Consider the following 25,362-nt stretch of genomic DNA (forward strand, 5'->3'; position numbering starts at 1 on the left):
TTTCTAATTACAATATTTAACTAATTATTAAAGTTTACAATTTAGACCTTTGGCAAAGTTGCTGGATGGGGAGGAGGAAGTTTCAAGTACACAGTACAGCTCAAGCGGATACACACATACCGGTACAAAACAAATGCTCTGTTCTAATGCAGGGGCGGACCGTTGTTTACATAAAACGAGCAGCAAATACAAACTTTCAATCTCATGAATAGAACTTTATGGTAAATTTCCATTTTATTTAACAATATTGACGATATTGGTCCATTTTTTATTGTACGTCTAGCAAATAAATAATAATGGTTTATAGTACAAAATTACACGAACTTTTTAAATGCAACATTTTAATCTCTCCCGTTTCCATAAAGCAACACTTTTTTTTAAGAAATTTCTGTTTTTGTGATTTTCGAAATGAGGTAAGAGACTCCTAGTTTCTAATAATCGTTGAGAAACCGCTACAAAATTTCGCCGATTACGTAACTTTCATTGCTGAAAACAATGACGGTACATCTTCTAGCCTCACTTGAATTACGACGACTTACTCCATAAATTAACAACATATGATATTCCTAACTGTGAATGACATTATAAGTTGTTTATCGAATACCTGGTTCCGAACTGTCATCCGCTCGGCAGTAGAGCTATGGACAGGGAGCTTGAACTCAGCTGACATGTACAGTTACCCTTAAGGGGAGGCAGAGGTGAATATTTCAAAATCCACAAAATTTATCCGATTTGTTTGAAATTGATCATGGATACTAAGTATGTTATTAGTAATGGACATACCAAGTTTCAACTTTCTAAGTACAATAGTTCTGTAAATAATAATTTTATAAAACTTTATATCGTTTGATATAAAATACTCCATGCACCATATTGTTAGAAATTTTCAATATTTCTTTTTATTTATATGTTCAGAGAAGGTATATAAATAATGATAAGTATTAGTTTATTATGGGAATAATATAGTAGTACAGTTATCTTGGTTTTAATTTCATACTTTTAAAGGGCCAAAATCAAAAACTAACATCGGAATATGAAAATAAAGATAATAAAAATGGAAAAAAACAAATTTTCATTTTTTCTTCAGTTTTGTTCGAAAATGTCACCTCTGCCTCTCCTTAAAAGGAATGAGACGACTCTTGGTCGTCGGAAGTTAAAGTTCTACAGCGCAGTTCACTCGATATCGACGTAACAATAAGTACAAATACAAGAATTGTTACAAGGACTACAACAAGGACAAGGGCCAGAATAAGGATCACGAAGAAGATAGCCATTTAAGGCCACGATTTCACAACATAGCTCGAGTCACAAAATATCATTGCTTCTCTGTACCGAATGGCAAATGCCTGCTATGGCATCTACATTCTGGACTGCTGCTGTCACTGTCTTGTCTCGGTAGCTCATGAGTAGCGTATCGGTTCCACTGTGTAAACGACACGTCTCGTGTTCGATCCCAGGTAAAACTTCTTTTTATTGAGTTGTAATTAATTTCTTCCACATGCCATCACCTTCTATTACAGCTCTAAGTCATCCGTCATGGATGTCACGGGATTGTGGAATAAGTTCTGATCCCCGGCGAGATCTTTCCAGTTGTCAACAACTTGATTCCACAATTCGTCTCGATTTCGAGGGCGTCGGTGGGCATAGGTGGCTATTCTCCTCTTGTTCAATTCCGCCCATAAATTTTCGATGACCTTCAAATTAGGTGACTTCGGAGGCCAATTAATGATTTCGATCTCGGGTCTCCTTTGAAACCATCTTTGAATGTTTGCGGCATAGCGCACGGGATGGTTATCCTGCTGGAACAGCAATGTTCCTTCGGGAGAACGTTCTCGGGCGGAAGGAAGGAATATATTTTCCAGAATGTGCTCATACGTTCCCGCATTAAACCGGCCATCTATGCGTTCTATAACGCCAGGCCCATCGCAAGACATCCACCCGCAACACGATATGCTAAAGCGCCCCGATCTTTCACGTCGGTGCACATAGCGCTGATCATGTCGGAGACCATCCTCACGATTGTCACGGACTGGACCTTCGTAATCACTCGAGATGGTTGTTTCGTCGGAGAAAATTACATTTCTCCAATCGAAATCCACTCGATTGGTAGCGAAGGCAAGACGGTCGACAGCTTGTGCTTCCCCCAATATTTCCATTTGCGCAGCCCTCCGGCTCCTAATACCGCGGTTCCTCAACCTGCTGATCACAGTCTGTGAAGAGCCGGGAAAGTTAGATACTGCTCTTATTTCGTTAGCAGTCAGAAAGGGTCCTGTCGAACTGTCTCGAATAAGAGAGCATCCTCTTCCAATGAAGAAATCCGCCTAAGGACTCTAAACCTTTGTAAAAGTTTGTCTGTGTGGCTTAGGAATATTTTTTAATTTCATTTTAATTGTTAGTTTTTAATATATATGCATTTACATTGTATATGTGTGTGTATATAAATGCATTCATTAGATTAACGTTTATAATATAATAACTTGTCATTTTGTATTGTCTGTGATCATTAACACTTAATCTGACGACTTTGTAAAACTCTATTTCAACGTTACTTAGCTATTTCAACGTTACTTAGCTATTTCAACGTTACTTAGCTATTTCAACGTTATATAGACAAAAAAATCGTTGATGTAGACTAAGAATCGAACTCGCTCTCTTCTACACAACATGCAGAAGTCTTAGCGTCTGAGCTATTGAAACGGCACGGAAGTTTTGCTTTCTGTGCGGAGTGTAGATCTAGTCATGAAGGTCCATTGTCGATTTAACTACACGATTTTTGTATGTATTTATCTTTTATTTACGTAATATTATCATATTTTTGCAGTTTTTGAAGTGAATTTCGGAACGATGCTAGTAACAAACCAAATAGCCTGAATTTAAGTAACTCAATATTCGTTATCTTGTGTATCAGTGCTCTGGTCTCCGATCATGCGCAGTGTCTTACATCTGAGACTTAGGAATTTTCAATCGTCTCATTCTTTTCCAGGGAGACTGTACGTACGTCTGTGCAAAGTACTGCCTGCTGAACACGTTGCCACGTCTCTCACGCAAGAATATTAACAAATTTAAGCAAGCAATTTTATTTAATTGCACGAAAACTTAATAGAACACACACTAATATTAACTCTTTGCTAGATATATTTACTGATGTAATTGTTTTTGTAATTTTACTAACAATATAAGCAGTATAACGCGAATAAAATGAGAAGAAATATTTTTTTTTGGGAGAACTATCAAGTTTTGACCCTATGTTGTAAGGGCATTTTTTGATTCTGTAGATCGTACCCGACGACTGTGAAAAGGACGGCACTTATACCCCTTACACCCTATAGAGTGTTCTGAAGTTTCCGATATTAGAGAGGAGGTAGCATGCATCAAAACAAGAAATAAAAGTCCTATAAACATGGGTCCTAAAATTAATACCTTCTGAGTAATTACAAATGTTTATCATCACTGCAAGAACAGCATATCTTTCACTATGACCTCTTTGACAAGAAACAAATGAGGAAATACTTAGAATATAACCGTTTGTCACTGTGTATTAGTTTCGTCTCTGTTGAATTGGAGCTCACAGTAGGAGATATGCTGCTCTTACAGTGACGGTAAACATTTTGCTCATTTCTCAGAATATATTATTGAGGACCCATGTTACTGTTACAACAAAACATGGTCCGATTCAACAGATGCGAAACTAACTTACCGACTAGTACAGTAATTATTATTATTATTGCAGGTATAATCTTTTCGCTGTAAGAAAAATCATATTGTAAACAATGGCACGTGATTGAAGTGAGGCTTCATTGGCCGCAGCGTGGCGCCATAGATTCTCTGTACATGATCCCGCCCACTGTTGTACATTCTGTTTCATGTTACTCGTCAAGTAGACCTAACCTCACTACTATGCATTAGTTGGCTTAGGAAACTTTTACTTTATAATTACTGTAATTAAATTATTTTAAACTTACGTACTTACGTGAACAACTACAAGTTCAAGTGACGCCAGCTTGTTACAAGAACAGACTACCTCGGTATTACTCTTGGTATTCATCCGCGTTCATAGTAAATGACAAAATACAGTATAAAAGTAACTTTTCTTTTACATAGTGTTTTACATATAAATGAAGTTATATTATGTTTCATCGTATTTAACAATTAGAATTCAATTTTTTATTTTTAAATAATATAAGATTATAGTTTCCAAATACGGAACTATATTTTCCTGCGTCGTTTGAATGTTTCAACTGGGAGCCAATCACGAGTATGACAGCCATGTGCTTGTGTTTACATTAGGATTTTTCTTACAGCGAAAACAGTTTAGAATCAGTTTACGTATAACAGTACAATTACCAACTCTAACGTATAGTCGTCTGTTTAAGCGTCCTCTTCATACAAACACACAGTCCACACCTGTGAAGTAACGGTCAGCGCGTCTGTCTGCGAAACCAGGTGGACCGGGTTCGAATCCCGGTTGGGACAAGTTACCTGGTTGAGGTTTTTTCCTCAACCCAATACTAGTAAATGCTGGGTAACTTTCGGTGCTCAACTCTGGGCTCATTTCACCGGCATTATCACCTTCATTTCATTCAGACGCTAAATAACTTGAGATGTTGATACAGCGTCGTAAAATAACCCAATAAAATAAATAGATACAAACACAAATAATACGTGTAATACAAGTGGCAAACGATTGCAGTGTTTCCTCAATTGTTTCTTGCCAAAGAGCTCACAGTATAGGAGATATACTGCTCTCACAGTGATGGTAAACATTTACTCATTTCTCGGAAGATATTAATTTTAGGACCCATGTTTATAGGACTTTAATTTCTTGTTTTGATGCATACTACCTCCTCTCTAAATATCGGAACCTTTTTTTTTTCAGAACACTTCCTGCAACATTTTACGGTAAAACTAACATTCATGTCCACACCTGTAGAGTAACGGTTAGAGCGTCTGGCCGAGAAATCAGGTGGTCTGGGTTCGATTCCCGGTCGGGGCAAGTTATCTGGTTGAGGTTTTTTCCAGGGTTTTCCCTGAACTCATTACGAGCAACTGCTGGGTAACTATCGGTGCTGGACCCCGGACTCACTTCACCGGCATTATCACCTTCATCTCATTCAGACGCTAAATAACCTAAGATATCGATAAAACGTCGTAGAATAACCTACTAAAATAAAAATGAAAACTAAAATTCATAAAGTTAGGAGAAATATTCCATACTTTTTATACCTAGTAAAATTGAGATAAGTTACATCTCAAGAATACGCAAGAGTTGTTACAGTAGGAACAGTTGTTAATAGTTGGTTAAAAAATTTTGACCAGAAGCATAATGAAAAAGTCGGCACACTTAAGTTTGCTATTCATGCTGACAGCTCGTAATAGCGCGTTGTTTATAAGCCTTCGGGCTGTCGAATTGTTCTAATTCATTAACTTCATATTAATTTTATATCCTGATTTGTAAATCGAATGAAATCATTTGATTATTTTCATATTATAGAATAATGTGACAGTTTTGAATAATCGAATTACAGGAAAGTGTCTGCTTTAATGTATAGAGAGACTCCGGTCCATACGCTAAAATTCTAGTGAACAATGGAAAACATACAAATGCTGAATAGTTTTTAGTGAATGCAATGTAGGTGATTAGATAGTTATCGTATAAACTATAAAATACATGTTAAAAATATTTATTTCTGGAAGAGAATTTGGCCTTCATGTTTTTTTTAACGTCAATAAACTAAACCATATTTTATGAAGTGGCATTAATATTAATGCAATTTCGAGCGATAAAATTAATATAGTAGGCCCTATTTATTTCTATAACAAGTGCATTACCTATGGACTTACCAATTTATGCAGTGCTGGTACAAACTGTGCATTGAAGAATAGTACAGGTGTCCAACTTGCTGGTGTATAATCTTATACACACGTCATGGTGCAATAGCATACAAATATACATATTACGTTGCGTGAAATTGTGTATCAAGTAACAGTCAATACTACATAAGTATATTTGTTTTTTAAAAACCCAACCATTTAGGTAAAATTACAGGAAATGCGTGCCAGTTTGTTTTAATTCAACAATAATATGGGGAAGAATATTTCGCATGCCCCTGTCATAAAATTATCATGTAATTATATAACATGATACCTTGAAAGTTAAGGAAATCAAGCACATCAAAATCAGAGCTTGTAACAGTCAGAATATAATCATTCAATAGGTCAAAATAAGCTTTCAAACTCCAATTTAAAGAAGTCTAAAGGTCGGATTGCATAGTAGGAATTATAGTGTAGCTACATCTAAATTTTAACTCAGAGACTGCTGGAAAATTTTCTCTAAAGTATAATGTGTAAATCTTCAATATTTCAATGAATGCATATGTGAGTAACTTGAAAGTTGAAGTGAACTAAACGAATTGCTTCCAAATTATTAAATTGAAAATTAGGTAATAGGTGAGATAAATGTTTTCTATTCAAAATGTTTAGTTTGATCATTCTCCTCTAAAGAAACACACCATGCTCAAAATTTGATATGGAATGTTAGGTTTAAATTTCCATGTATTCTAATTTATGGATCGCAATTAACTATGGAATATTAATCGGCAGGTTATGAAAACGAAGTCTTAAAGAGTGCTAATTGTTTTCTTATTTCGGATCCAGTTTCATACTCAGCACTGCATTCTATTGCCTTATTGTGCTCACCTTTATATTTCTACTTTGCTTCCTGCTTTATTCAATGCGGCTCTTTTATTTCTCTGGTCTTGAAACGTCTTTAATATTTATTTTGAAATTATTCAGACATTTAAATTAAATTTAAATCATACAAAGAGGATGCAATAATAAGAGGTGAACGCTCTGGAGACTGCAACGCGAATCGAGAACGCGCAGTTAGGAATTAACGAGATGGTGTGTGTGTTTGAGTTATGACGGGGCTGCCCTGCCTGGGATATAATTCGGTGTCACCAAGCTAACTCACAAGCTTCTTTTGAACTAACATTGCGTACTTTTGGAGGTGGTTGAGTAGTTACCGCGATCGCAATTACAATCCAGGCCAGTGGTCGGAAAAGATTGGAAGGTAGAAGGGGGAGGTATAAGAGAAGAAAGAGGGGAGCACTTCACTATTGCAAGTTTTCAGTGCGCAGAGACGGACAGTGAACATACCCAAACTACTATACCTTGAATGAACAAGCGATGCTAAGGGGAAGGAAATCATGCCTTACCCCTCCAGTCTGCTAACGTACACTATCTACCAAAAATTAATTGGACACTACTTTGCCTCTTTAGAACCTCGTGGTATCACCTCTTGTTGCTATAACAGCAGCCACCCTGTCAGGCATGCTCTCCACTAGTTTGTGTAGGATATCCACTGGAATGCGTCGCCATTCCTCTTGCAACATGGCACTCAGTTGGACAAAATACTGAAAATAAGTTACTTATCATTTTCAATTTATGATTTTTATATTAATTATTTTTTCTGTTAATGATTTAATTGGAATATATGAGAAAAATGGAAGTTGGCCGTATCTCCTGAGACCTCAATCGCTGGTCCAATTCGTCTCAAAGGTGCTCAATGGGATTGAGATCAGGACTCTGTGCAGGCCAGTCCAACCGGTGAACATTATTGTCTGCATACCGCTGCATAGTAGCCGCCAACTTCCATTGTCCAACTGAGTGCCATGTTGCAAGAGAAATGGCGACGCATTGCAGTGGATATCCTACACAAACTAGAGGAGAGCATGCCTGACAGAGTGGCTGCTGTTATAGCAACAAGAGGTGGTACCACAAGGTTCTAAAGGGGCAAAAACAGTGCGCATTTACTTTTTGGTAGATAGTGTATAAAGAAGTTATCTCGAGAGTCAAAAAATGCCGATCACTCAAAGTTAACAGGTTTAAGTATGGCCAAGGGCGATAGGTTTTATCGGCAGTAAAATGGAATAGTCATAAAGCCTGTGTTCGGTTTTGCAGATTTAAAGTAAACCTGTCCCTGAATGAAAGGACTCCATACAAAATTTACTGCTTCTTTATGAATTATGCTTTACAGGTATTCCCACATTAGAAATGAAATTCTTTTCTTTGTCGGACTAGCATTGTTCCGGAAGACCTTGATCACATCCATAAGCATTCGAAACCACCAACCGCACAAATTTTTATGTGTTCTTGTGAATAAATTGTGCATAATACGTGCGAATTGTGTATCTTTTGAGTTAGTGAGAAGAGTCACAATGTGTCACAGAAACGCCATCCATTTTTCAAGTTATACTTTAGTATACTCGCATGGCTCACATGTCATGTATTGGATGCATTTTGAAGAAGTAACAGGTTATATTCAATTAAGGTTTATGTTCTTGTAAGTATAAAAAGTCGTTAATCCAGCATGTTTACCCATCTCTAATGGCGTGATTTGGGTTGTCTATTCGAATAATGTGGATGGCATTTCTGAGACAGCCTGTAAAGTATAATATAATGTATTATTTAACTGTATAAATTCCATTTGTGTAAAACGCTGAAGTGCAGAAGCAGTGAATACGTAGTGAGTTCATTAATCTTCCACCAGGTGATGTTCACACAATGCAGCTGGTATTCCATAGGTTACTGTCCTCACCAAGGTAATCTGATTGGTAAGTATTTTAACATCTAAAGTAATTACATTTGTAAATTCTGAATGAATTATAACACATCTCTGGATCCATGACATTGCGTTAGATGCACATACATATGTCGAGTAGTCACTTTATTAGGAACATCTGTCTCTCTTGAACTTCTCTATATACAAAATGTGGAAAAACGATTTACACACTGTAACATTTGATATTATAAAGAATGTACCGAACTAATTATTTTGAGGACAGAAACGAGGTGATGATAGTATATACTTCGGTCGCTAAAAGGACAGATCTGAAAGCTTCTGTGAAGTTTCAGAACTGACTTGTCCATTTTATTACACTTCTAAATCACAGTGGCAATCGAGCGTTGTCGCCTTTTTTTTTTTTTTTTTTAAGAGAAAATAAGAAACTTTTAAAATCATTTTGCTTGGAGTAAACAAGGCAAGCTTGAGATGTACGTCTCTTGAGAACCGAGAATTTTTGTTTCCCTTGTTTGTAATTTAAGACACAATAGCGTACGAATTTACTTCTGTAGTATAGTCTCGTTCGTACGTGCGCCTGGTGGTAATGGAATTGACATTGAGGTTGGTGATGCTGTTGACATGATAGTAGGCTATTCGTGTTGGTTTTCGTGTATTAGGCTATAATAGTAGTCATGGTGTGCTGATGGTGAAATAGTGGATGTGTGTGAGTAGCATTGGTGATGATAAGGATAATGGTGGTGGTTACATTGTATAATGGTGGTGTTAGAGGTGGTGGTAATTGAAAGACGCACAGAACCAGTACGTTGTCGAATTTTGGCTGTTTTTAAATCCAGAAAGATGTTCGTCGTAAAGTGACTATTCAGTGTATTTCTATGACCAAATATTGCTTGTCGAGAGTTCTCATTTGGTGCAATTGTTTAATAACAAACTCTAAACACACTGCATGTAGTCCATGAAAATAAAAATCAATTTTACTACAGTACAACTATAGCTACATTTCTTTATTGCATAAGAAAATCTACTTTTGATTTTTGGACATATTAGGTCACTGATATAGGTACATTGCATTCTCTTAGCTGTAAAATGTGAAAGTATACATTTAATGTTTTCATTGAAATAAACATAAAAATTTTATTGCAATTTATAAACATATATAAAATGCTTCTTTTGCTAATTCAGAGGCGTCTTGATTTCTGATACTCATAAAATCAGGTTTCCTACGTTTAAAAATTCCTGTAATTCACTGCCATAATAATCATGAATGGATGGCGTTAAAATTTTTAACCTAGACAAAAGAAAGACAAAATAAGAAGTAGACTGAGCGCTTCTTTTCTATTCATTATACGAGGAAAGGCATATAAAATGCGTTATAGAGTTTCATGCTATGCATTTCTAGAAAACTGCTTCCGTCCTTAAACAAATGCGAGCAGCTTTCGACTACACCGACCGATCCATTCATGATGTCTCGTTCAGTTTGTCCTAGCGACGGCCGGGGGATGGTGGCAAGTTTGAAGGAATCGATTGCCCAGCCTCCTGAGCCATTTGCGCAGCCCCCTGAGCCATTTGCGCACCCGCCAACACCGGCTGCATCGCCGTCTCTGCAACTTCCTGGCCAGGGATGGGAGGCGCTTGCCTCGTTTCCTGTATTCCAGAATATAACAAGAGTAGCTTTAAAGAAGCAGAATACATACACTAGAGTCAGTCGGGTGGTGCCAGGAGGAACAAAGTTGTTACTCGTCTTCGGTAATTTATTACTACTAGTATATTAATATTTTATCGCAGTTATTGCCACTTATGTTGAATTTGGCACTTTCGTCTCTGCCGATTTGCTTGGCAGACTTCCTATGCTACGGTAATGATCGTTTATAAATTAGCTACTATCTTATTTTAATTATTGGTGTGGGTGATACTCTAATTAAACAAGAAGTATGGTCATGGACGGGCGACTGTCTCTCAATGAGAGATGACATCACTACTTTCATTCACCCCACACTAGTCCGCTCAGTAGGGGAAGGTAGGATTCAAACGTAAATACTGCTGGTGATACGACTGTGGCGTTCGCGGAACGTAGGATGCCAGGTATTACTCGACCGAGGCCAGTGGAGTCCTGCAGCCCGGAGCGCCACTTGTACTGACCGATTATTTAGTCCTGACATCTCGGCGATGCGAAAGAGGGAAAGTAATAGGAGTAGTGGGGAGAGTTTCGGAGTAGAGATAAGGGAGGGCGGTTGGTAAAGGAATGCAGTACAGCTTAACTGTACTAGAAAAATACCGCTCTACCGTACGCATGACATCCGATCGCTCCGACTGACTAACCCAAACATCCCTTGGCGTAACTAAATGGACTCGCCTGACCCAGGCGCACATTGCCGGCGACTGTCAGGACTAAATAATGTTACTGTACTGCTCCTGCGTTCGTATAGCGTCATCACTATAGTTCACATTACGCCCGCGTCTCCACTCGCCTCGGTCGAGTAATAAGTCCAAGTAATACCTCTGTAATTTTCACCGTAAAAATGTTTCTTCGTCTGCAAATTACTGCCATCAGAAATGGAAAGACGAATACTTTTGTGCACTTCATGAGGGAAAGACTATTTGTTTAATTTGTGGAAAAAGAAGCAATTATATTTCTCATTTCAATGTAAAGAGGCATTTCACTTCTCGTCACGCAGAAAAGTATGGTACAGTTGTCATAAAAAAAAGTGGCCGCACTCGTGAACAGCGAATATTTTCTAAGTCCACTTCGGGTCACAGCGATGTTACACGATGCATGTGCTTGTAGAAGCAGTTCCGGAAGTATAGAATTATTACATATCTGCGTCTCGTAGACCAGCGGTACAGTGCTCGCTTAATGACTCGAAGGTTGCGAGTTCGGGCCTTACTCATGCTGTAATTTTATTTTTTAATCGTTCTTTAGCGATATAAATAATATTCAAATTATAACTTATAGTCTGTTATCGTTCTTTGACGTTATAAATAATATTTACGTTACCATTTATATTCTGTTATCGTTGTTTATCGATATAAATAATATTCAAGTTATTTATATTTTGTTATCATTATTTAGCGATATAAATAATATTCAAGTCATTTGTATTCCGTTATCATTCTTTAGCGATATAAATGATATTCGAGTTTTCATTTACATTCTGTTATCGTTCTTTAGCGATATAAATACTATTCACATTATAATTTATATTCTGTTATCGGTCTTTAGCGATGTAAATAATATTCAAGTTATCATTTATATTCTGTTATCGTTCTATAGCGACATAAATAACATAAATTTAATATTAGGTTTGGAACAATACAGTTGCATAACACTAGTGTTTGTTTTTTATTTTTATATAATTACATTAATTTACATTATCTTGAAACACAATAAAAATGAAAAAGAGTGACGAGGAATTGAACGTGAGACGTTGACATCTAAATTCCGACGTTCTTCCGACTAAACTACGAGGGCACAAGCTCAGAAACATTTGCGGAAAAATTGGCTCAATCCCCCTCTAAGATTTTCTGATGATTTGTAGAAGTTCGTTCAGGATGTGGGGGGCAAAGGCTAATTGGGATTTCCAGGTATCTGATCGGATCAAAAATCCTGATAGAACTGATATTTAATCCTTGCGGTGATTTTCGGTGAAGTCCGGAGGGCTCAATTAGTCAAATCCATTCTCTTCACCTCCACGCTTGGGCCTCCTGGGATCTATTAAGATGCGAAAGAGACAATGGTGTGCGGAAAGCAACGGGAAGTTACCACATTTATCCTTTCCAAGAAAAAGTGCAAACATAAGCAAAGGAAGCTTTTAATAGAAAAAGGAGCATCTTCTGGCGGACCTCTGGAAAAAGAACTAAGGAAGAGCCTAGTGAAGTGCTTTGTGGAGTGTGGCACTGTATAGGGAAGAAACATGGACATTACGACAAAATGAAGAGAAACGAATACAAGCATTTGAAATGTGGATGTGGGGAAGAATGGAGCGTGTGAAGTGGACAGACAGAATAAGAAATGAAGTTGTCTTGGAAAAAGTGGATGAAGAAAGAATGATGCTGAAATTGATTAGAAAGAGAAAAAGGAATTGGTTGGGTCACTGATGAGAAGAAACTGCCTACTGAAGGATGCACTGAAAGGAATGGTTAACGGGAGAAGAGTTCGGGGCAGAAGAAGATATCAAATAATAGAAAACATTAAGATATGTGGATCATGTGCGGAGACTAAGAGGAAGGCAGAAAATAGGAACGATTGGAGAATGCTGGGTTTGCAGTGAAAGACCTGCCCATAGGGAGAACACTTATGTATGTCTAGGATGCTTTGAATGTCGTGGCTGGGAACAGTCGCTATTTGAAAAGACTCTAGTCGATTCCATGTCCACTCGACTGCAAGATGAGATCGAGATGTGGGAAAGATAGATTAAATATTGAATCGTGGCGTTTTGTTTTGTTTTTTGAATGCTTAAAACTGTTTGAATGTTGTAAGGCAGACGCCAGTAAGTTTGTTTTGTTTATGTCACGAAAGATATTCTTGTTGAGAATAAAATATTTTTTTCTTTCCATTTGCAGCCATAATGTCATAATAAATAATGATAAAGTCATGGCATAATACATTCATGAACCTGATGTTAATTGCTAAAATAATCATAAAAGAGAAAGGAGCAATTATATATACTTTGCCTCTTTCTCTTAAAAACAAAATAAAAAACAATATAAAAGACACGAGGTTGTATTCGAACGCAGGACCTCACGAACAACAGGCCGGAACGCTACCATTACACCATCAAGTAACACACGGAATACTTTCATTATAACTGTAGATATTAGGCAACGTGGTCCGACAACATGTAAAATCGCCTGTCTCCGAATTGTTGCGAAAATACCCGAAGGGAACTTTGTTTCTGGAGAGCGGCCACTTTTTCTTTTGACAACTGTACATATGCCTTTTCAGGTAATTATAGTTTAATTTTTCTTTAGCGTACCGGTACGTTATTGTCTTATTGACGTGCACATTTATTATTTTGTGACCTTACTTCATTTTTTATTTAAATAGGAACTGCACGTTTCCAATTCCTAACAGAACTAAAAGGTACAAATAAACCTGAGATTGAAACTTCCGTTCAGCAAAAGGCACAGTGTGCAATTCAAGCTAGTTTCAATTTTGCGATTGTGTTCATCGGTTTAATACACTAGTTCAGAGGAAGAGGTGTCAGAAGTCTTCGGAATCATCCCCATATACGGATACACATAGTAAAATTGTAAATTAATTGTGTTGTAAAACTGTTGCAAACTGGTTAAGCCTATAGGTTTGTGAAAACGGGTTTGCTGTGAAGATTAATATCAAATTTCCAAATTAATCTATGGAACAATGATTCAATATTATATTTTGTAAATTGATACACTAACATTACAAATGATGAGTTACTGATATTAAAGTGATGTTTGGGACGTTTACACACGTTTGTACTATGCTTCTTGCTAACAATAGAAATAGATAGTTACGTACGTAGCAATATGTTAAACTCAGTATTATGTTTAAAAGACGTCCGCCACTTATGCAATGAAGCAAGCGAAAGCAAAACGGGTTACCTTACTCTTTTCGATAGCGCATGAAATAGATTCATCATGGGGTGAGGGGTAAACAAACCACCCCTCCATGATCAGTCGCCCACGCATGAGTATGGTAATAATAAGATTTTGTAGCTTATTACTTTTTATTACTTAGCTTATTATTTTTTAGCTTATTACTTTAATACTTTAAAATCCTCAGTGTATTAAATACTGCAAATTTATACTCTAAGTACTTTTTTTTTCTAAATATAGGATAATGGCATCTTCAAGCGAACTGGAAAAGTCAAGACCAGCCAGTCCCTAAGAAACTACAGTACAGATCACCTTGCGGTATACCTGAAAGACTTGGTAACTATAGACATTAATTTTGACTGTTTCCACTCAATTTGGAGCCATTATTACTGGTCCGTTGTACCGTTTATTGATGTTGGTTACTTACTGTGGTTCTATGTTACTTAATTTTTTAAGTAAGCTTGAATTATTTACCCTCTGTTGTGATGACTTCTCGGATGGAGCCGCCGTCACCTAAAAGAAAAAAAGAAAATATTCAGAAAATGAGTTTACATCATAACTATAAATAAATAAAATTAATATTTTTAAGTAGATGACCAACTTCAGGAGGAAAGGCTGATGTCTGAATATAGTTTTTCAGAATATGAGAAAATTCAAAACATTCACTAACTGGAGGGACCTCTGATAATAGTTCTGCAAAACATGACACCTCTGATGCTGCTGAATAGGAAAGACCAAAAAATAAAAGTTTTTAATAACTTTCGAATTTCAGATGTTTTGTTTCGGAGTTCCTGGTTTGATACACTGTTTCCTTTAATTTTCCTTGGCCAACTCTATCTAAGTGAAATTTACACTCTGTGATCTTAACACTGGAAAAATTAATTTTGTCAGCTTTGTGTGATGCTATTTCATAATCTAACAAAAGCTTTGAAATGATTAACTACTTTTCAATATTTGGAGACTTTTTTTCAGGAAACATTATAAGTTGTTATATGTTTGGGCATTAGCATTTGACAAAAATCGAGTAAGCACAGGAATATTGAAAGCATTAACATACGAATATATTGTGTACATTTGATAGAAATGGATGGGAGCATAACCAAGAGTACCATCAGCCAAAACAATGATTCATTCATTCATTATTCATGAGGAAAATTCGATTTTTTTACTTATTATTGATTGTTCACCAACTATTAAATAAAATTATAAGTCTTAAAAATTCGGAAGATCTTATGTTTAAGTCCATTTGTTTAAGTGCATTTAAGATTGTCATTAATTTTTTGTACAGAGGAATCGGACGATTTTCAAAAGGAAATAACTGAGTAGTTATGTCTATTAGAACAAATCTATTACTGCCCAAAAAAAGCTGGCTATGTATGCCATTTTTTGACATACATTTGAAAATTATCTCGAAAATTATGTCCAAATTATGTCACTCTTCAAGTCTCTCCCTGAAGTTGCGTGTCGCTCTTTCCAACATTTCGCAATCAATGTTGGCGATTTCCTGGGCAATGGCAATCTTCAGGTCATCAGTTATTTGGGGCCTGTTTACGTATACTTTTGACTTCAGGTAACCCCACAGAAAGTAGTCGCAGACGGTAAGGTCAGGCGAGCGGGGAGGCCAGGGAATGTCGCCACGCCGAGAAATGATATACCCTGGAAACATGCGGTACAGAACTGTCATTGAATTTTCTGCCGTATGAGCCGTGATACCATCTTGCTGAAACTATATAATTTGTCTATCAATTCCACGTATACGCCTACGCAGTTCTGGTTGAAGAAATGTCCTCAGGATTTTGACGTAGCGTTCACTATTCACTGTCACAGTGCTATCGTTCTCCTCAAAAAAATACGGGCCTATGACGCAGTATCTAGACACAGCACACCAAACTGTAATCTTTGCACAGTGAAGCGGACGTTCGAGTAATTCGTTAGGATTTTCGGGGGCCCAGTATCTAAAGTTCTGTTTATTAATATAACCATTTAAATGGAAATGTACCTCGTTACTTATGAACATAACAACTTCATCAGCCACAATTTCCACCATTCTCTAGGCGAATGCCCTGCTTTGGACATAGTCTTCCTCATTCAATTGCTGAACAATCATAAGTTTATATGAATGAAACGTAAGATCTGAATCCAATATTCGGCGCACAGAACGTACTGAAAGTCGCAGTACTATAGCCTGCCGTCTAGCTGATCGATGTGGACTCCTCGTAACAGCCACTCTTACTCGCTCAATGTTATCTGGCGTTCGTACACTTCGAACTTGTCTTGGTGATTTCTTATTGCAAGCTGATGCTGATAATCGAAAGTTTTGTACCCATCTCAATAATGGTATTGCGAGCAGGAACGGCTCCGTGGCGGCCAACATTAAATTGGAGACGAAAGGCACGCTGGGTTTTCACAACTGAATCATCATTCTTGAAAAATGTCTCGATAACGAAAGCACGATGCTTCGAGCTCCATACTTCCATGATTACACAAAATGGCATCAAAAATTCTAACAAACGACGGTCGATCGACATCCATAACCCGTCATGTTGCTCAGTAAACGGCCTTCTAAATCCGTCCGATTCCTTTGCCGCAGTTTGTAATTTCATTTTGCGAATGTTGCTTTTTATGTGGATGTAAAGTGAAAACAAATTTGGACATACGAGTTTCAAATTCTAATTTTCTATTCGTACGCGACCACCACTACTACACCCAGGGATTATGCGCTGTGATTTTTGCGAAGTATCGGGCTTCAGTACCAAAAGAATTCTAATACTGGCTAGTTTGTAAAATAGTAAATAATTTTTACCTCTCCCACTCCTGGTCCACTACTAAACTTTTCTGAATGCAAATTTACATTATATTATACAAAATGTTAGGTTTAATAATATTTAAATTTATTTGAACCACACATGTTAAAGGGGAAGGAACAAAAATTGCGAATTTGCAGATATTAATAAAATTTAAAAAGATTAATTTTATGGTACATTTTACTTTATTTAATAAACGTGTGTTATTTAAAATTGACTGTAAGCATACATTGTAACAATAGGGCAGTTTTTGCGACCCCTTTCACAGTTTGGACAAAAAACTTAAAACCCCTATTTCATCTGTTCCAGTAACCTAAAATGGACTTTTTAAAAACCTTAAAATCCGGTTTCTACTTATAGGCCTACTTGTGTTGTATTAGCAGAGATGATAGTTACACGTTGCTTTTCGGACATGTTTCATCATATTGTTTAATTATTCCTGTGTTAGAAGAGTAAGACAACTACGTATTCCTCTACTGATACCTTAGCCACGTCTGTAGCGCTGGTCTTCTATCCAGGCGCTCGCTTTCGAGCCCCGGCCGGTCCTGACGGAATTTGTGGTGGTATAAACAGATGTTGCAGAGAGTTTTTTTTTTGGTTACCTCCATTTCTCTCTCTCATTCAATCAACACTCTCCACTTTCCTATTTCACCTATCATCTGAAATGGTTAAAAATAGGTACTCTGGGATGGAGTCTTTTGAGTAGTGTGTGTTTCCGATGCGAATATAGGCAGAATGGTTCACCTGTCAGCATCTTGGGCAATCATTGCATACATAGGGTGTAAAATCGACCAAAGTAAGTCCAAGTGAATGAAGCCCTGGAAAATCCAGACACACTTTTTTGTTGAACACTATTTCCTAATTTCTGTGTTGAATTAACAGAATGAGACAATTATTACGCACTGATCTTCTGACTTGTTTGATGTTGTTTACTTGGTTGTGTTACCAGAGGTGACATTTACTCACTGGTTTTCGATTTGTATAATATTGTTTATTTATTCCTGTGTTGTAATAGCAGAGCTGACAATTACAAATTGCTTTCTTAACTTCTTTCTTTATTGTTGACAATTAGGCATTGGTGTTCTGAATTGTATCATATTGTTTACTTTGGTCTGTTAGTGGCGGTAACATTTACGCATTACTTTCCTAACTTGTTTGAAAAAGTTTACACGTTCTTGTGTTTTTTGTAGCAGAGGTGACAATTACGCATTTATGTCCTAACTTCATTGATATTTTTTTTTTTTAGCAGAGGTGACATTTATGCATTGCTTTCCTGACTTGTTTGATAATGTTTACATACGGTACACCTGTGTCGTATCAACAGAGGTGACATTTACACATCTACTTTGGTGACTTTTTAATATTGTTTATTTTCCTGTGTTAGCAGAGGTGATATTTAGACACTGCTTTCCTGACTTGTTTGATACTGTTTATTTATTTTTTTGTTGTGTTAGCAGAGGTGACATTTACACCTTGATTTCCTGACTTGTTTGATACTGTTTATTTATTCTTGTGTTGTGTTAGCAGAGGTGACATTTACGCATTGCTTTCCTTACTTGTTTGATACTGTTTATTTAATCTTGTGTTGTGTTAACAGAGGTGACATTTGCACATTGATTTCCTGACTTGTTTGATACTGTTTATTTATTCTTGTGTTGTGTCAACAGAGGTGACATTTACACATTGCATTCCTGACTTGTTTGATACTGTTCATTTATTCTCGTAATGTGTTAAGAGAGGTGACATTTACACATTGCTTTCCTGACTTGTTTGATACTATTTATTTATTCTTGTGTTGTGTTAACAGAGGTGACATTTACGCAATGCTTACCTGACTTGTTTGATACTGTTTATTTATTCTTGTGTTGTGTTAACAGAGGTGACATTTACACATTGCTTTCCTGACTTGTTTGATACTGTTTATTTATTCTTGTGTTGGGTTAACAGAGGTAACATTTACACATTGCTTTCTTCACTTGTTTCTTACTGTTTATTTATTCTTCTGTTGTGTTAGCAGAGGTGAAATTTACGCATTGCTTTCCTGACTTGTTTCATACTGTTTATTTATTCTTATGTTGTGTTACCAGAGGTGACATTTACGCATTGCTTTCCTGCTTGTTTGATACTGTTTATTTATTCTTGTGTTGTGTTAACAGAGGTGACATTTACACATTGCTTTCCTGACTTGTTTGATACTGTTTATTTATTCTTGTGTTGTGTCAACAGAGGTGACATTTAAACATTGCTTTCCTGACTTGTTTCATCCTGTTTATTTATTCTTGTGTTGTGTCAAAAGAGGTGACATTTACATATTGTTTTCCTGACTTGTTTGATACCGTTTACTTATGCTTGTGTTGTGTTAACAGAGGTGACATTTACACATTGATTTCCTGACTTGTTTGATACTGTTTATTTATTCTTGTGTTGTGTTAACAGAGGTGACATTTACACATTGCTTTCCTGACTTGTTTGATACTGTTTATTTATGCTTGTGTTGTGTTAACAGAGGTGACATTTACAGATTGCTTTCCTGACTTGTTTGATACTGTTTATGTATTCTTGTGTTGTGTTAACAGAGGTGACATTTACACATTGCTTTCCTAACTAGTTTGATACTGTTTATTTATTTTGTGTTGTGTTAACAGAGGTGACATTTACACATTGCTTTCATGACTTGTTTGATACAGTTTACCTATGCTTGTGTTGTGTTAATAGAGGAGACATTTACGCATTGCTTTCCTGACTTGATGATACTGTTTATTTATTCTTGTGCTGTGTTAACAGAGGTGACATTTACACATTGCTTTCCTGACCTGTTTGATACTGTTTATTTATTCTTGTGTTGTGTTAACATAGGTGACACTTACGCATTTCTTTCCTGACTTGTTTGATATTGTTTACTTATATCTGTGTTATGTTAGCAGAGTCGACAACTACGCATTACTTTCCTGACTTGTTTGATACTGTTAGTTATTACTGTGTTGTGATAACAGAGGCGACATTTACACATTGTTTTCCTGACTTGTTTGATACTGTTTATTTATTATTGTGTTGTGTTAACAGAGGTAACATTTACACATTGCTTTCCTGACTTGTTTGATACTGTTTATTTATTCTTGTGTTGTGTCAACAGAGGTGACATTTACACATTGCTTTCCTGACTTGTTTGATAATGTTTATTTATTCTCGTGTTGTGTTAACAGAGGTGACATTTACACATTGCTTTCCTGACTTGTTTGATACTGTTTATATATTATTTTGTTGTGTTAACAGAAGTGACATTTACACATTGCTTTTCTGACTTCTTTGATACTGTTTATTTATTCTTGTGTTGTCTTAACAGAGGTGACATTTACGCATTGCTTTCCTGACTTGTTTGATACTGTTTATTTATTCTTGTGTTGTGTTAACAGAGGTGACATTTACACATTGCTTTCCTGACTTGTTTGATACTGTTTATTTATTCTTGTGTTGTGTCAACAGAGGTGACATTTACACATTGCTTTCCTGACTTGTTTGATACTGTTTATTTATTATTTTGTTGTGTTAACAGAGGTGACATTTACACATTGCTTTCCTGACTTGTTTGATACTGTTTATTTATTCTTGTGTTGTGTTAACAGAGGTGACATTTACGCATTGCTTTCCTGACTTGTTTGATACTGTTTATTTATTCTTGTGTTGGGTTAAGAGAGGTAACATTTACACATTGCTTTCCTGACTTGATTCATACTGTTTATTTATTCTTGTGTTGTGTTAGCAGAGGTCATATTTACGCATTGCTTTCCTGACTTGTTTCATACTGTTCATTTATTCTTGTGTTGTGTTAGCAGAGGTGACATCTACGCATTACTTTCCTGCTTGTTTGATACTGTTTATTTATTCTTGTGTTGTGTTAACAGAGGTGACATATAGACATTGCTTTCCTGACTTGTTTGATACTGTTTATTTATTCTTGTGTTGTGTTAACAGAGGTGACATTTACACATTGCTTTCCTGACTTGTTTGAAACTGTTTACTTATGCTTGTGTTGTGTTAACAGAGGTGATATTTACACATTGCTTTCCTGACTTGTTTGATACTGTTTACTTATGCTTGTGTTGTGTTAACTTAGGTGACATTTACGCATTGCTTTCCTGACTTGTTTGATACTGTTTATTTATTCTCGTGTTGTGTTAACAGAGGTGACATTTACACATTGCTTTCCTGACTTGTTTGATACTGTTTATTTATTATTTTGTTGTGTTAACAGAGGTGACATTTACACATTGCTTTCCTGACTTGTTTGATACTGTTTATTTATTCTTGTGTTGTGTTAACAGAGGTGACATTTACGCATTGCTTTCCTGACTTGTTTGATACTGTTTATTTATTCTTGTGTTGGGTTAAGAGAGGTAACATTTACACATTGCTTTCCTGACTTGATTCATACTGTTTATTTATTCTTGTGTTGTGTTAGCAGAGGTCATATTTACGCATTGCTTTCCTGACTTGTTTCATACTGTTCATTTATTCTTGTGTTGTGTTAGCAGAGGTGACATCTACGCATTACTTTCCTGCTTGTTTGATACTGTTTATTTATTCTTGTGTTGTGTTAACAGAGGTGACATATAGACATTGCTTTCCTGACTTGTTTGATACTGTTTATTTATTCTTGTGTTGTGTTAACAGAGGTGACATTTACACATTGCTTTCCTGACTTGTTTGATACTGTTTACTTATGCTTGTGTTGTGTTAACAGAGGTGATATTTACACATTGCTTTCCTGACTTGTTTGATACTGTTTACTTATGCTTGTGTTGTGTTAACTTAGGTGACATTTACGCATTGCTTTCCTGACTTTTTTTGATACTGTTTACTTATGCTTGTGTTGTGTTAACAGGGGTGACATTTACGCATTGCTTTCCTGACTTGTTTGGTACTGTTTATTTATTCTTGTGTTGTGTTAACAGAGGTGACATTTACACATTGCTTTTCTGACTTGTCTGATACTGTTTATTTATTCTTGTGTTGTGTTAACAGAGGTGACATTTACACATTGCTTTCGTGACTTGTTTGGTACTGTTTATTTATTCTTGTGTTGTGTTAACAGAGGTGACATTTACCAATTGCTTTCCTAACTTCTTTGATACTGTTTATTTATTCTTGTGTTGTGTTAGCATAGGTGACATTTACACATTGCTTTCCTGACTTGTCTGATACTGTTTATTTATTCCTGTGTTGTGTTAACAGAGGTGACATTTACACATTGCTTTCCTGACTTGTTTGATACTGTTTATTTATTCTTGTGTTGTGCTAACAGAGGTGACATTTACGCATTGCTTTCCTGACTTGTTTGATACTGTTTATTTATTCTTGTGTTGTGTTAACAGAGGTGACATTTACGCATTGCTTTCCTGACTTGTTTGATACTGTTTATTTATTCTTATGTTGTGTTAACAGAGGTGACATTTACACATTGCTTTCCTGACTTGTTTGATACTGTTTATTTTTTCTTGTGTTGTGTTAACAGAGGTGACATTTACACATTGTTTTCCTGATTTGTTTGATACTGTTTATTTATTATTTTGTTGTGTTAACAGAGGTGACATTTACACATTGCTTTCCTGACTTGTTTGATACTGTTAGTTATTACTGTGTTGTGTTAACAGAGGTGACGTTTACACATTGCTTTCCTTACTTGTTTGGCACTGTTTATTTATTCTTGTGTTGTGTTAACAGAGGTGACATTTACCAATTGCTTTCCTGACTTCTTGGATACCGTTTATTTATTCTTGTGTTGTGTTAACAGAGGTGACATTTACACATTGCTTTCCTGACTTGTCTGTTACTGTTTATTTATTCTTGTGTTGTGATAACAGAGGTGACATTTACACATTGCTTTCCTGACTTGTTTGATACTGTTTATTTATTCTTGTGTTGTGCTAACAGAGGTGACATTTACGCATTGCTTTCCTGACTTGTTTGATACTGTTTATTTATTCTTATGTTGTGTTAACAGAGGTGACATTTACACATTGCTTTCCTGACTTGTTTGATACTGTTTATTTATTCTTGTGTTGTGTTAACAGAGGTGACATTTATACATTGTTTTCCTGATTTGTTTGATACTGTTTATTTATTCTTGTGTTTTGTTAACAGAGATGACATTTACACATTGCTTTCCTGACTTGTTTGATACAGTTTACCTATGCTTGTGTTGTGTTAACAGAGGTGACATTTACGCATTGCTTTCCTGACTTGTTTGGTACTGTTTATTTATTCTTGTGCTGTGTTAACAGAGGTGACATTTACACATTGCTTTCCTGACTTGTTTGATACTGTTTATTTATTCTTGTGTTGTGTTAACATAGGTGACACTTACGTATTTCTTTCCTGACTTCTTTGATATTGTTTACTTATATCTGTGTTATGTTAGCAGAGTCGACAACTACGCATTACTTTCCTGACTTGTTTGATACTGTTAGTTATTACTGTGTTGTGATAACAGAGGCGATATTTACACATTGCTTTCCTGACTTGTTTGATACTGTTCATTTATTCTTGTGTTGTGTTAACAGAGGTGACATTTACACATTGCTTTTCTGACTTGTTTGATACTGTTTATTTATTCTTGTGTTGTGTTAAGAGAGGTGACATTTACACATTGCTTTCCTGACTTGTTTGATACTGTTTATGTATTCTTGTGTTGTGTTAACAGAGGTGACATTTACACATTGCCTTCCTGACTTGTTTGATACTGTTTACTTATGCTTGTGTTGTGTTAACAGAGGTGACATTTATACATTGCTTTCCTGACTTGTTTGATACTGTTTACTTATGCTTATCTTGTGTTAACAGAGGTGACATTTATGCATTGCTTTCCTGACTTGTTTGATATTGTTATTTATATCTGTGTTATGTTAGCATAGGCGACAATTACGCATTACTTTCCTGACTTGTTTGATATTGTTTACTTATATCTGTGTTATGTTAGCAGAGGTGACAATTACGCATTACTTTCCTGACTTGTATGATACTGTTAGTTATTACTGTGTTGTGTTAGCATAGACGACAAATTAATTATTCATTTCCGAACTTTCTTATTCAATATTCTTTAGGCCTACTTGTCCTGTGTTGTGCTAAAGCAGATCAATCCTGTCATGCTGAGTTCACTTTCTTGTGTATTCCTGTAGTGTCAGATAAAAAATTCCAAATATGGGTTATGGCCGAGTTATAAGTAGGCCTATAAATAATTATTGACATACAATATTAATTGTTCTTACTAGAATTTTAGGTATATTTACCCTGCATTGATGCCACTCAACGTATCGGAATTACGTGTCGGCTCCGTCATCAGGGAAAAGAAGTAAAGAAAAACCATTCGCTGGATCTCGCACCGCGCTGAGTACCGTGAAAATCTTATCATTAAGTATGTACGTACAAGAATACAACTGTAAATGTTAACATAGCGACTCACGTGAGCAATGTAGCTGTAAATATGTAAAAATAATCAATAATAATAATAATAATAATAATAATAATAATAATAATAATAATAATAATAATAAGCCAATAAGTCAGAAAGACAATGTGCAATTATCTCAGCGTTGCAGAGTCATTACCAATGCTGAAGTTGTTTAGGTGTAGTACTGTAGTAAGTAAGGGGCCTTAACGCTGGAAATTTAATCCTAGAGGCATAGGGTTTGTTGGAAAGTTGATTAATTTAAAATAGGGAATTATTAAAAATGCGATGTGGAATATGATCAAAGTTCTATGGGCTAAAAATGAGTCGAGTTGAAATTAAGTTCATGGAATTTACAATGACATAAATACATGGTTATTCTAAAAGATGGACCCAATTCCATTAATTTGTATTTCACGAGTTGCAACTTGGACATGAACAGTCTACATACCGAACGAAAGAGGAAGCTCCAAAGTTTTGTTTTCCACCGCTTGGGCGGTGATAGTTGCGTAAACGGCCGTGCCAATAGGCAGGCATTTCGTGTCAGTTATGAGTGAGATGGCTACTATGCAGCTTCCTGCGTCCTTGAGTTTGCACGAAGTGAGTCGGCAGTTACAGTGCAGTGGGCGTTTCGTCTCCGATTCGACATTGAACCACCAACTAGAAAAAGATTAAGCCGTTGGTTTCAGCAATTTCAACAAAGTGGATGTCTCTGCAAAGGAAAAAGCCCGGGCCGACATGTTGGAATAATGGTTTTTTCCTCAACTTACCGAAGATTCACAAGACTTCATTTTCCAACAGGATGGCTCCCCGCCCCATTGACACCGTGATGTACGAGGATTTTTAAATCAATCCCTTCCTCAACGATGGATAGGCCGCATGGGAAATCAAGACCTGGCTCTACAGTTCTGGCCACCGAGATCTCCTGATCTCACGCCATTTGACTTTTTCTTGTGGAGCTA

General features: G+C 36.2%; 1 protein-coding gene across 3 annotated transcripts in view; it reads right to left on the minus strand.

The window, feature by feature from the left end:
* The window catches only part of LOC138701475 (uncharacterized), an 87,044-nt gene that overhangs the window by 48,209 nt on the left and 13,473 nt on the right, over positions 1-25,362 (minus strand). For all 3 annotated transcript variants that reach the window (XM_069828373.1, XM_069828372.1, XM_069828371.1), the window contains exon 2: positions 14,627-14,665. In XM_069828373.1, coding sequence (XP_069684474.1) covers positions 14,627-14,665 — 39 coding nt within the window. The remainder of the gene's footprint in view (positions 1-14,626; positions 14,666-25,362) is intronic.

This window comes from Periplaneta americana, chromosome 6 (assembly GCF_040183065.1).
Source record: "Periplaneta americana isolate PAMFEO1 chromosome 6, P.americana_PAMFEO1_priV1, whole genome shotgun sequence".
In the NCBI taxonomy this organism is placed as follows: Eukaryota; Metazoa; Arthropoda; class Insecta; order Blattodea; family Blattidae; genus Periplaneta; species Periplaneta americana.